General features: G+C 42.2%; 2 protein-coding genes across 2 annotated transcripts in view; both read left to right on the forward strand.

Annotated features, from left to right (window-relative positions):
- The window catches only part of RAD54B (RAD54 homolog B), a 56,036-nt gene that overhangs the window by 15,690 nt on the left and 26,994 nt on the right, over positions 1–13,352 (forward strand). The window lies entirely within an intron of this gene.
- Positions 786–7,966, forward strand: FSBP (fibrinogen silencer binding protein). The gene is made up of 2 exons (XM_066624926.1): positions 786–1,202; positions 7,139–7,966. Exons 1-2 carry the CDS (start codon positions 832–834, stop codon positions 7,665–7,667), a joined length of 900 nt encoding a protein of 299 aa, XP_066481023.1. The 5' UTR covers positions 786–831; the 3' UTR covers positions 7,668–7,966.

Below are 13,352 nucleotides of genomic sequence, written 5' to 3' on the forward strand. Positions count from 1 at the left end.
AGAGGGGCCGGGCTGTGAGAAGTGGCAGGCGATGAAAAGAACTTGGTTTTATGTCTTCTGCTCTTTTGTTCATGTGCTCCTATTGCGCGACTGCCTCTTTAAAAAGTGTGTGCGCATGGGAAGCTGGTGCACACTGCAAAGTGCTGGGGAACCTTAGCTTTGCTCCTGAGCCTGAGTGAAACCTAACTAGCTAGGCGATATGCAATTCCTGATTGACAGCAGGACTAGCATTATGCAAATACTGCCGGGGAGAACAGCAGCTAGGGAGCTGTGATCAGGGGCTCTGTTAGGGATCTCTCTACACACGGCCGCTCCTAAAACCTCCTGGTTTTTTCCCTTTTGCTGTGGCAGTGCGGCTCAACAACCAGTAAATGACCACAAAATAAAAAATAAAAAAGTTGTTGCTTTCTTAGACATGAATAAATTCAACCCTCCATGCAGTTGCAGTCTCTGCCAGCTCATGAGATGTGCGTGAGCTTGTTAACTCAGGGTGAATTGGGTAATATTTAGCAGGGTAATGCGCTAATCTTTAAACCTTTATGTTTTCAATCCTGTGTATGTATGGGTCTCTTGACACAAAAGTGTGTGTTTTGCCTGCTTCTTCTCATCTCAGTCTGAAGCCTTATGTAGGTCAGGCTTGGCTTAAGCAGATTTCCTGAATCTGCGTCAGCTTAAGCTGAAGGAATTTTAATAAACCCTCCCTTGTAGGCGTGGGCCTAAATGAGGCAAGCCTAGTTAAGCCTGATCTTTTTCTGTTTGTGAAAAAGAGCTGAGCAGAGCTGAGATCTGCGTGGTGGTTTCAGGAACTGCTTCTTCAAGCTGGAGAGAACGATGGTTGGGAAGGCCAGATCCTCGAATTTTACCTTGTCTGAAAAGCTTGATTTGCTGAAACTTGTCAAGCCATATGTTAAAATTCTTGAAGAGCACACCAACAAACACTCAGTCATAGTGGAGAAAAACAAATGCTGGGACATCATAGCTGACAACTACAATGCCATTGGAGTAGACCGCCCTCCTCGCACTGCACAGGGCCTTCGCACGCTATACAAGAGGCTGAAGGAATATGCCAAACAAGAGCTACTGCAGCAAAAGGAGAGCCATTCTGACTACAAAAGCTACATCTCTGAACCAACTAAGAAAGTTGTAGAGATGATTCCACAGATTTCCAGTGTGTGTTTGAGAGAGAGGAACAACCTGCCATGGTGAGTTGTGTTTTTGTGTTGCACTTAAATGTCAGCTATAGCGCCTCCTGTCTTTGAGTGTTCCTTTTGGAGCTAAGTAAATTTCTTAGTGTTAGGTCAAAGTGTTGTGGTTCTAGTTTGATTTGTTTGATTTTAGTGTTGTGGTGCTTTTGTTTTAGTCATGACTTATTGTTATGTTATACTTGTAGCTGTATTTCAAATATTGTATTGTCAGACCCTTGGCAAGTGAGGGTTAAGAGAGAATCCAAGTGAAATAGGAGCTCCAACTTTTACCCCTCCCCTTTTAATAGGCATAGCATTCAAACACTGACCAAGCCGAAAGGCTGTTCTACATTTAAGGTAGTACTGCAGTCATCTGGCTGCATATGGAAGCTGATGCCTCTTTTGGATAAAATCTACATAAGACCGAGTTGGAGAACAAAGAACCTCTTTTGTACAGTGTGCCCCATCAAGGATTATGTTAATCTCCCAGTATGGGATGCATTTTAACTGCATCTAGTCCTTTCAGCAATTTTATTTCAGACCCTACTGTGCCTTTTACAATGCAAATTTATTGTTTAAAAATTATTTAAGTTGTCTGAGGCCAGAACACAGAGATGCTTAAGCTAAACTGTAAATAAGAATCTGGGTAGCAGTGTAGTAAATTGTGAGGTTTGTCTAGACAAACAGGAGCATGAAATTACACAGTCTTTTTTTTTTTTTAATTTTCTAATAGCCTTTTAGTGTTGAAGCAAATCAGAGCCTGTCTAGATTTGAGCCAGACATAGAGCAGGCGGACTGTTTTCAAGCTTTCTCACAGGGCCTGTGCTAATGTCCCCCTCCTCTTCCTGCAGCTGGCTTGCAACATACCGCTAGTTCAGGGTTACTCAAAAGCTTCCCGGATCAGATTTGTGTTATGCCTGGTTGTAGATATTTTTAAAATTAGGGGAACATGAACAGCCCTTGTTCTTGCTCCTGTCATAAACAACTGAATTCATGTCCTTCACAGTGCAAATCAAATACGTTAATCTGAGTTTCCGGGGAAGCTGGCATGTATGTGCTTGCTGGTCAGTACCTCATTTGTGCCGCCGCTGGCTATATTGAATGCTAACATTTGTCTAAACCCCACCATGTTTGATGCTCTTAAAATAACAGCATGTGGTAGCAGGCTTTTTGAGTCAGAATTCTGCATCAGCTAGGGTAAATAAATTATAATTGAAATGGATTTTTAATATTGTGGCAGTACGTTATTGAGGAGGGGGACAGATTTCTGCAGCATTGAACCTGGCTGAGTTAGTCAGCATAGCCAAGGAAGTATGGAACAAACTTCTTCTGGTTGGAGACTCCTCCACTTCAACCACTGGTTAAAAAGCAATATATATTCAAAATAATAATAGTGCATTAGCGATTGGCTTGGGGTAGAGCCTTTCTCTCTAATGTGCTAGAGGTGCTAGACCCACCAGAAGTGATGTGAAGTGACCAGAAGTGACATCATCAAGCAGGAACATTTTTTAAGAATCCTAGACTGCAATCCTACCCACACTTATCCAGGAGTAAGTCCCATTGACTCTCTTTGTTAAAAGAATATACATAGTAGCTTATTAAAATTACAATGCGGTCACAGTCCGTGGTAGCATCACACTTGTTGGCATCCTTCAGTCTCAGAAGACTATGGTATCGTGCTCTGAATAGTGTTCTGGAACAGAGTGTCCTCTCCAGTGTGCAAAGCCTGGGTAAAGTAGATATGGAGGATAGACTGTTTCCCATGCAGCAAATTCCCCCTCTTCACGTTGCTGAAATGGTCCAATGGAAAGGCAGAGGCCAATACGGTTGGTTCCAGCAGCATCGCAGGAGTTGCCAGAACGTGACTGTGTTCAGCCATGAACTGCCTCAGGGACTCCAGCTCCGGATTTTGCCTTGAGGTTGATTCCTGAAGCCTCTTCCATAACTGGATGTAGCCACAAGGCAGTGGAGGTTTGGGGTCAGAGTTTTCCTTCTCTCAGATGAGCTGCCTTCCCAGGCTGACGAGTCCCATCTACCCGGTGGCTGTTTAGTTGCCTCTTACAACAAGTACAGCTGAGGGCCTATTCAAATACTGGTAAAAGCAACCCTAAATGATGGTTAATGGTTGATGGCATCAAGTCTAATATATTAAAAATAAAATATTTAAATGAATGGGGACCAACCTGAAATTGGCTCATGACCCACCTAGTGGGTCCCAACCCACAGTTTGAGAAACACTATTCTAGTGCCATGCCCCCCCTTTTTTTTGCCAGACACTGATTACCTCTACATGGTAGCATTAAGTTTGTAACCAGTGTCTGGGGGTGGCTCATCCATTAGGCAAAGTGATGTGAGTTGCATCAGAAGCAGATTGGAGGGGCAGCAGATTTGGGGTGCCCTTCACCCCAAGTCTGCCGTCACTGCCACCTCTTTCCACCAGCTGCAGATGCAGATGCAGGCCTGAATAGGCCTTTTCAGCCACACTAGACTGACGTCTAGTCTAGCCTAGATGCCTTTAAAAGGGGATTGGACAAGTTTCTGGAGGAAAAATCCATTATGGGGTACAAGCCATGATGTGTATGCGCAACCTCCTGATTTTAGAAATGGGTTAAGTCAGAATGCCAGATGCAGGGGAGGGCACCAGGATGAGGTCTCTTGTTATCTGGTGTGCTCCCTGGGGCATTTGGTGGGCCGCTGTGAGATACAGGAAGCTGGACTAGATGGGCCTATGGCCTGATCCAGTGGGGCTGTGCTTATGTTCTTATGCAGTGTGCACTGATCCACTTTCCACCTGCTAAAAGCAAGTGGAAAGTAGATCAACTACCTCCTGTCTTGCTTCTGGCAGTGTTTCTTCAGTTTTGGAAATGTAAGACTTCTGGTTCCATTTTCAGGGACTGCGTGAACCAGTGAGTTGCTTCATTCATGCAGTTCCTTTTAATCAAACCTGATGTGCTGCACATTAGAATTGTTTTGCTCCCAATGCATTTTTAAAAACGACTATTAAAGGGTTAGGATATTGAGTAGAGAAGTAGTGTCAGGAGGTGAGAGTTACTTTCCCCTTTCCTTGCCACATTCCCCACTCTAGTTTGTCACCTCGCATGAATTTTAGGCCCCCCCCCCGATTCAACAGGTATGTTTATAAACACAAATCCTCTGGGGGAAATATGCAATGAGAAGGGGAATTTGAAACAGAGACATATGTCTTTTCCCATTGCTGAGAAGCTGATTTTCTTTAAAAACACTGGTACTGAGGGCCCCATCACATGTTTTTATGTGTAACATGTTCTTATGTGTTCACTCTTGAAAAGCATATCAACCGGTGCTATCCCCAAGATGAGTTGATGTGCACCTCGGAGTAGAATACTTGAGAATTGTTCCTATCTCTAATCCTAAACCTAAACTTTATGTCCAGGGGCTGTAAAGTTGAAAGGTTGGCCACCCCTGCTTGAATCCATCCCTGGAATACAATGTCCTAAGTATTGTACTCTCTTTTTACAAGAAAACCTCTGCGCGTTTGCGACTGTGGTCCGTGGCATGGAGCCGTGCCGCGGACCACAGGATTGGGCTCTAACTTTCTTATTAAACTAGTCCTTGGAATTAGTCTGGCCAAATCAGTGTACTCCATGTTTCAAAATAAAACAAAGTTAAGGAATCCAGTTTTCTTGTGTGTCTCATGGCATGCTTAGTTAGATTTAACACAATGGTTTTATTTATATTTATACAGATATTTATATACTGCCTTTCTTTGGTCGTCAGATTTCTCCTCAGACCTTCATCCAAGGCGGTTTACATAGGCAGGCTGTTCTAAACCCCGTAGGGATTTTTACAATTGAATAGTTCTAGTCTTTCATAGAACTCCTCGTTCCAGCTGGATTCCTTCCGGGTCTGGCCTCTCTCTGACCCTTTGCCTCCCATGCTCCACTTGAAGGCAACTCCTCTCTGCCACCGAGGGTCAGCTCATCAGTTCTTGGGTACTTCCGGTTGTTTCGAACTGGCAGCCTCAGATCTTCAGGCATACAAGGCGGCAGCTCTACCAACTGAGCCAGACCTCCTGCCTTTTATGTGACTCAGAGTTGCCTAATGGGTAGAGATGGTCTTGTCAGTGATAACAAAATAAAAACACGTAACACTACTTCCTGCATGTCTTGTAAAAAAGAAAAATATAAAACTCCTGACATCTGCCTCCTCAAAACCTGTCCTCTACATGTGTGTGGCTGCATCTGCTGACACTATACCACCTGTATCACCTACCTAGAATACTTTTAAAGTGTTTATAATTTATAGAAGTGTGTCCTTGGAATAAAGACACACAACACTGCTTTCTGCACTTCTGATTTTTGTCAAAAAAATGAAACCTGCAAAAAAAATAAAACCAAAAAAGCACACTTCTAGTATTGGGTTCTGAATACCAACCATACTATAACTGTCTTGTTTCATTTTTCAGAAGATGTGGAATGGGTCTTGCTCTGCTATACAAAAACTTTCAGTTTATAATTTAAGCTATTTTTTTTAATTGACTTACTGTGGCTAACAGAGCCACTTTGGGGATCAGGTAGCAACTTCATAAGGTATTGGTGTCATCTATATTAAAATTCTGCAGGGTGGTCTTCACCTTGGCCCATTATATTCTAAAGTAGTCCTAAGATAGGATATCTTTTTCTCCAGTATTTTTCTTCCTCTGTAGCAGGAGTCCCTTCTTCTGGAGCAAGTAACTGGATGCTGCCCCTAATAATGATATTTCTAGTTTACCAAATTTTGTCTGAATACCTGTTTGCAGTTGCTTTATATTGTCTGGTACCTTAACTTTTTTTTATACACATTTAAACAATTATGAATTGGGAAGAAGAGGTAGTTTTAACAGAATTAGCCATGATATTCTAAATCAGGACAGAGGCATCACTAGGGATTGCAGTGCAAGAGCTCATTGTGTCACCTCCATGATGGACCTCTTCCCGTACCAGACCATACAGAATAGATTACAATATGTGTACAACCTAAGTGTAGTGGCATCGCTAGGGTTTATGTCATCCCCATTCAATTTATTTTTAAAATATATTATGCTATATATTATACCGTACAGGTCATCCCAAAAATCAGTAACCAACGAAAACCAGTAGCCAACTTGATGACATTCACACAACTCATACTAACATTTTATTGTCTCCCTGCTGTGTCATAATAACGTTTCATTGTCTCTCAGAACAATCAGTCTCATTGGTCAGTACTGAGTTACGGAAATCCACTTATTGTTACATAAGACAATTGTGTTTTTTGTTTCTGGTTATCTGGTTAACTTTTGATAGGGTATAGATATTTCAGGGTGGTTTGTTTCATTGCGTTCTGCATGAAATCACACATTGAATGATATATAACATTATGGTATTATTCAAATATACCAAGATTTACAAAATTTTGGCCAGTAGTGGTGTGTCTCCCCCAAGTGCATCACCAGGTGCGGTCCACACACCCCTATCCACGCCACTGAATCAGGATTATAACAACCTGGCCCTGCTCCAAGTTCCAAAAGTTGAAGGAAAGGATCAACCTGTCATCTCTTGCTGGGTTGAGAGGCACTCCTAAGCAGAGGGAGAATTTCTCTTACTACATTTGAGTATGCCCTAACCTAGAGTGAATTGAGAGACTGATCCTCCCTCAAATCTTCTGCATGTGTTGGAGCACTTGAGAGGAGCAAGGGGTTTGGAAGATTAAAAAAAGACTAAGATAAGCCCAAATTTGTGGATCCCAGCCATTAAGTGTTGACATGTTTGTTAATACTTACACACAGAATGCCTCTTATCCTTAAGAAAAGTAGGAGGACATGTAGAGTAAGGACAGGGAAAGAACTGCTTTGAGATAAAACATGCTTTAGGTCCTTGGGAAAAGGAATTTGTATTGGGCACATGAAAATATATTGTGTGTCTTAAAAACTTTAAATTGTGATCTGTCTGTTCTAGCACCACACTGGACAAAGAAACAGTTGCTACTACTAGTTCACCACAGCCAACACTGGAGCACCATCCTGCTGCTATCACACTGGAGTTAGATCAAGATGAAGAGGATGTCAAGCCACCTCCATCTTTGATTGTAGAGTTACAGCCGCAGGAGAGCTTGGAACAAAGAGAACAGCAACACATGGTTCATGTGATGGAGAGATCTCCTTCCACCTCCCTGTCTTCAGTTGATATAAGAATGCTCTCTCCATCTCCCATCCCCAGAAGAGACGAATTTTTCAGACTTGAAAGTGGGGAACGATTTAGGCCGGCATGTGGAGGGTATGATCCTCAGATGCTGCAAATGTTAAAAGACGAGCATCACATAATTTTGGAAAATCAGAGGAAAATTGGGCTCTATATCCAGGAAAAGAGGGATGGTTTGAAAAGAAGGCAGCAGCTGGAGGAAGAGCTACTGCGAGCAAAAATTAAAGTAGAAAAGTTAAAGGCGATCCGACTACGTCGTGATCTTCCTGAATTCAACAATCTTTGAATATTTAGCAATTCTGTTGAATAAAACCACGGTTCCTTCAGCATTCTTTTTGCTCTAGACAGGATTGTTTTCCAGTGTTAATTTGGGTCTTGGGTCAAATTGCAGTCTCTGGTGGGTGGGGGAACGAGTGCATGTTTTTCATTTTACTTTTCATGCACACTTTCAAGAATTTTGAAGCCATCTTTTGCTGGTCCTTTCTGATTTGAAGTAAAACCAAATTTAAATAAGATTCTTTTTAAAAATCTCTTTGAAATCTTGTGATCATATTCCTGTTAGTGAAAGCAAATTATAATTTATGCAGCTGTTTTTAAAGATGCTGATTTTATTCTTTTTTATTTTTTTTCTTCAACAGTTCTTATCTACCCTCCTAATTATTCATTTATTTGTGGGTCAATAAACATACGCCAAGTGATGTCTTCTTTGTTTCTTTCATAAAACATGTAGTGACTGCTGTTGCATTCTATCTCTCGTGCACACACATGAAGTGCAGTAATATGTTGAACCGAACAGAAGGGATATGCATTTGCTGTGTTTTATAACATGAGATTTTTGTTTTTAAATCTGCTAAGAATAGGAATTAGTAGCTCTGACCTTTACCCTTCCTTTTATTCTATGAGTGTAAGACAAAGACAGTGCTTTATATTTTGAGAGCTGCTTCCATTCATTATTTCAGTATGCAACTCCTAGCACATCATTAATTTCTGGAATTCCTGGCCAGAGGAAGTTGTGTTGGCCATTAGCATGGGAATGGTAGTTTTTTTTTTTTTTAAATAGAAAAAATCAGATGCATTCAGAGGGGAGATACCTATTGATATCTATTGGCTATGGCACCCAAGAACACAAATGGTATGTTCAGACAAATTTGGACAACTGGATATTAAAGACCAATAGTAAGAAAGGATATCGCCGTCTTGCCTTGGGTGGTCAGCTGGTGTGTTGTGGGACTAGTTCAAACAATTGATGCCTAGAAATCCTGTATGCATGATGGAGCATTGAGCTGGCACACACTAGCACCCTGCCATTACATAAGCACTGTATTGTAAGGATTATGGTTTATCTGTTTCTATACATGCGTATTTTTGAAGACAGGAAAAATATATTTTTCCCCTTGACATTTTAGGAGGCATTCAGATATATGCAAAACTTGCTTTTTATCAGACCTAAAGTTACTGCACCATTTTAAGAACATGAAATGTGATGGATCTAGCAAAGCATGGGCAGAGTTCTGCTTGTCCATTGGGACTTTCTACCTCGTCCTCTGCACTGTAACCCCCTGTTCCTCCCTCCCCCCCAAATTAAGGAATTCTGCAAGATGGTATGGGGAGGGGTGCAGGGGACAGCAGCTAGAGGGGGGAAATTGATAGACCTGCCTGGTCTATCAATTGTAAGACCTGCCTGGCACAAGTTGAAGTGCCTTTGCACTCAGTCAAGGCTCTTTTGGATCCAGCCTTTTATGTGTAACCTAGCAATAAAATTATACTGTTTGGTAGGATTATAAAATTTAAAAGCACAAATGCCTTAATTTTATTCAAACAATAATTACAAATATACCAAGTTTTGGAGGTGGAGCTACAATCTGCTGCCACCCCAAAGTCCAACCCTGTGCACATTTGCTTAGATGTAAATTCCACTGAGTTTGATGAGACTTAACGCTCAAGCAATTGTGCATAGAATTACAAGGTACCTAAGTTCTTAGCCATCTTGAAATATAGGAGTGGGGATTTGAATTAGGCACCATTAATATTGTAGTAAACAGAAGACTGTTATCTGGGCTTAGAAACTGTGTAGCCTTCAGCATTATGCAGAAATGGAAGAAACTCATACAGTATTTGTAGACAAAAAGTTCAGAAAATAAATATCCATGAAATGTAATTAAAAAGCAACAATAAGTGTAGGTATCCTGACTCTCTGAGGACAGCTGTGTTGGCACTTTTGCGCAGATGCAGAATGCCCTTTTTTGTGCTTTTGAGCAGACGTGAACTTCTGAGTATTAGTCATAGTCATAACACTGCAGTACTTGCTGCTAAACTCAGTGGAATTTGCTTTTAATAAACATGCGTAGGATGAGACTACAAATGTCATCATAATATTGGTCAAAATAAGTTATCCTAAATCTACATGTAGGTATTTTTCTTATTCATATCCTTTTCCATTTGTCGGCAGGACAGCCCCATTTTGTTGAGGCCTCTGTTTTGTCTTTCTCTGGCTAAGGCTTATAATTTGAGACCAAAAGGCTCAGGAGCAGAAAGTTGCACCCATCCTGGAAATTTCTCCATTGGCATGGAAATGGACTTACAGCCCAGTCCTGTGGTGGTGTTATGCTGACGGATCTCATGATCCGATCTCTGTAAACCGCTTTGTGAACTTTTAGTTGAAAAGCGGTATATAAATACTGTTAATAAGGCTTTAGTCACTGTTGGGTAAGCCACTTGCTATGCAAAGCAGTGGTTGGCTTGCTAACAACAGCATAGGAGCAGGAAAGCCCTGTGCCAGCCATGGTGGACTGCCACACCCATGCTGGAGCAGGTATGTCAGCAGCAGGAGCAGTTTGGGTGGGAAACGGGGAAGGACTGCAGTGGTGCACACTGATATACTGTCCCCCTTTTCCCAGACTGACACCCTTTGATTCCTTGAACTTACACCAGCTAAGCAGCTGGTGTGGGTCCAAGGATACTTGTTGAAGGCCAAGCAGCCTATGGGGAGGTAAGTAAAAAAGATTTTTACCTATATCTCCCAGGACATCTGGTCGCTCCCCCAACCCCCGTAGCATGCAGCAAACACTCCATCAACGGCGCACCACATGCTGTGGGCTGGTGCAGGGTAGGGCTGGGCTGCCTGTCAAGTACCTAAATCCATTTGGGAATGGCATGGAGTTGTCTTGACTTGCCTGGGACACTGTGACTTTGGACAACTGAAACAACATCCAGCTTCTGTTTAATACCCAAAGCCCCATGTTGTCTCTTATGACCAGACCACCATGAACTGGTTTCACTCATCATGTTTATAACCCTCTTTCAGGAACCACATTGGAAACCCCACCCCTACGCCTTACTCTCTCTGGGGGCTCTCTCTAGATACCCCTGCCTTTTGTTATCATCCCAGTAAATAATAGATCCTTGAAAATACTCACATAATCCATTTATTTCTCTACCCTGATAGATTCACAGCTTCTGAATCTGAGTGTTCCCTTTGAACTTCATGGATTCTAAAAAATAGAAAGTCTCCCTGAATTGAAAGAATTCACAAGTTAGTTTGCTCCTTTTGCACTTTCAAACATTTATCAATTTTGCCCTTGACGCAGAAATGTCAGAATAGGAGGCAAGGAAGAAGTAAGGGGAGACAGGAGCTCTGTTGCCTTGCCACTGTGTTGCTGAGGCAATATCCTTTGATATATTACTACTATACTTGGCAGACCTGATCCCTGAAGAAGCTCAGTATCCTGTAAGTTTAAAAGTACTTTCCAACATCAAATCCTAAGAGCATTCCATGTTTAGGAATCCATTCAAATGTAGAAGCAGTGCTATCATTGTTAGCATTGCTGCCTTTGAAATTTGGATCTGAAATTTGCAGCAGTGTGCACTGGTTGTAACAATATTATTCTAAAACACTGCTTTCATTCATCTCTATGAAAGAGAAAACTTTGTGGAAGGTTTTATATAGTTTCATTTCATGCTTTAGAGCAGGGGTGCCCAAACCCCAGCCTTAGGGCCACGGGGCCCTCAAGGACTCCCAATCCGGCCCTCAGGGAGCCCCCAGTCTCCAATGAGCCTCTGGCCCTCCGGAGACTTGCTGGAGCCCCCACTAGCCTGATGCAACTGCTCTCAGCGTGAAGAGCAGCGAACCGTTCGACCCCTCACATGAGCTTGGGACAAGGGCTCCCTCCACTGCTTGCTGTTCACATCTGTGATGCAGCAGTGGCTGCAAAGGGAAAGGCCTTTATAGGCCTTGAGCTATTGCAAGACCTTTATTTATTCATATAAGTTCCATCTCTAATATATTCATTTATGTAAATCTGTTCAAATTTGAAATGTAAATTGATTCCTTTCTTCCCAACCCCCAACACAGTGTCAGAGGCATGGTGGCCCTCCTGCCAAAAAGTATGGACCCCCCTGCTTTAGAGAAAAAAGGGGGGGAAATGACACCACCACTGCCCAAAATTGCTGTTTTTTGTTTGTTTTCCTGAGACTTCACATCTCCCGTTTTTCACCCCTTTTATTTAAGGGGTGAATTGTCTGGAAAGGCTCTTCAAAATAAATATATTTGTGGCCCCCCTCATATCCGCAGAGGATCACTTCCAGACCCCCTGCAGATACAAAAACTGCAGATATACAGTTTCTTCCTTTTACAGATTGCTATAAGCATTCAGTCTGCAGCATGCAGGCAGACTGCAGGCAGACTGAGTGCTTGAAAAGACCACATCTAACGCTAGCAGGAAGTTAGCTACAGGCCCCCCGATCTGCAGATAAGTAAAACCTCAGATACCTGATCTACAGATATGGGGGGCCATCTGTACATCTCGAACTGAACAGCACGTTTGCCTGACAGGTTGACTCTGCGTTCTACTGAGTCATTTGTCCATCCAGGTCAGTATTGTCAATACTGATTCCCAGTTTTCAAACATAAATTGTTTTTCTCTGCCCTATACCTAGAGACTTAAGGGACTGAAAAGCAGATACTCTTCCACAGAGCTACAGGCCCCTTCCTTAAGGCAGGAAAACAATGTGAATGAGCTTGTTGGAGGTTAGACCCAAATGCTAAGCACATCACCTTTTGTGTTAGGGGAGTAGACAATAGTGATAAGATAGGGAAAGACACAACATTCCTATCAGTGTGCAACTGCTGAGTTTTAGTGTTAATGTGAAAGTTGTCTGAGTGAGTGTGTGCTTTTCATATAACTGTAATTAACCTTGTGTAATCTGCTATAATATACCCATGATGACTAAATGGCTCCTCTCTGCTCAGAGGTACTGTATGTCTGAATACCGTTGCTGGAATTGCTGAGAGCCATACACTATATGTCTAAGAGCCACATGTGGCTTGCCACCCTGATCTATATTGAATCATGGTTCTGCACTTTTGATAGCCATAAGGACACAGCTCAAATGTCCTTTACATGGTACAGCAGAGTGGTATAGCATTGAACCAGGCTGATCCAGGTTCTGATCTCCTCTTATCCACTATGCTCACTTTGTGAGCTTGAGCTAGTCACTTCTCATCCTTCGTTACCTCTCAGGCTTGTTGTGAGGATAACACGGGGTGGGGAGGGCTCTTTGTTCCACCTTCCCTCCCTTGTAGAAAGGGAGGGACAAAAAGCAACTGAAAAATAACATGAGACTGGTCTATACCTCAGCCACAAAATTGTTGAATATTGCTGTCTTTTAGCAATAAAATGCATAATGACCCTTGTGTCTGTTTGCACATTGCTAGCTTGTACTTGTCGAGCAAGACCAGTTAGACCAGTTTCCTGCTAAGAAAATCTCAAATTTGATTTCTGTTCAGTGAGGGTCTCCTCCTGGATAATATTTCTGCTTGGCCTGATATGTGCAAAAGGTTATTGCTATGTAAAATGAGAGACGGGGGAAGATTACTTCCAGGTAATCCTGTTTGGTTTAGCCCTTTTATCCTTTATCCCTCTTACCTTCACTCAGGGAGCATTGCTTGCATTTTTTTTTCCACCTGCATTTC

This window comes from Tiliqua scincoides, chromosome 4, assembly GCF_035046505.1.
Source record: "Tiliqua scincoides isolate rTilSci1 chromosome 4, rTilSci1.hap2, whole genome shotgun sequence".
In the NCBI taxonomy this organism is placed as follows: domain Eukaryota; kingdom Metazoa; phylum Chordata; class Lepidosauria; order Squamata; family Scincidae; genus Tiliqua; species Tiliqua scincoides.

Coding starts and splice junctions, on each gene's coding strand:
- FSBP (XM_066624926.1), top strand. CDS start 832: ATGGTTGGGAAGGCCAGATCCTCGAATTTTACCTTGTCTGAAAAGCTT. Junction 1,203..7,138: donor GAGAGGAACAACCTGCCATG/GTGAGTTGTGTT, acceptor TGTCTGTTCTAG/CACCACACTGGACAAAGAAA.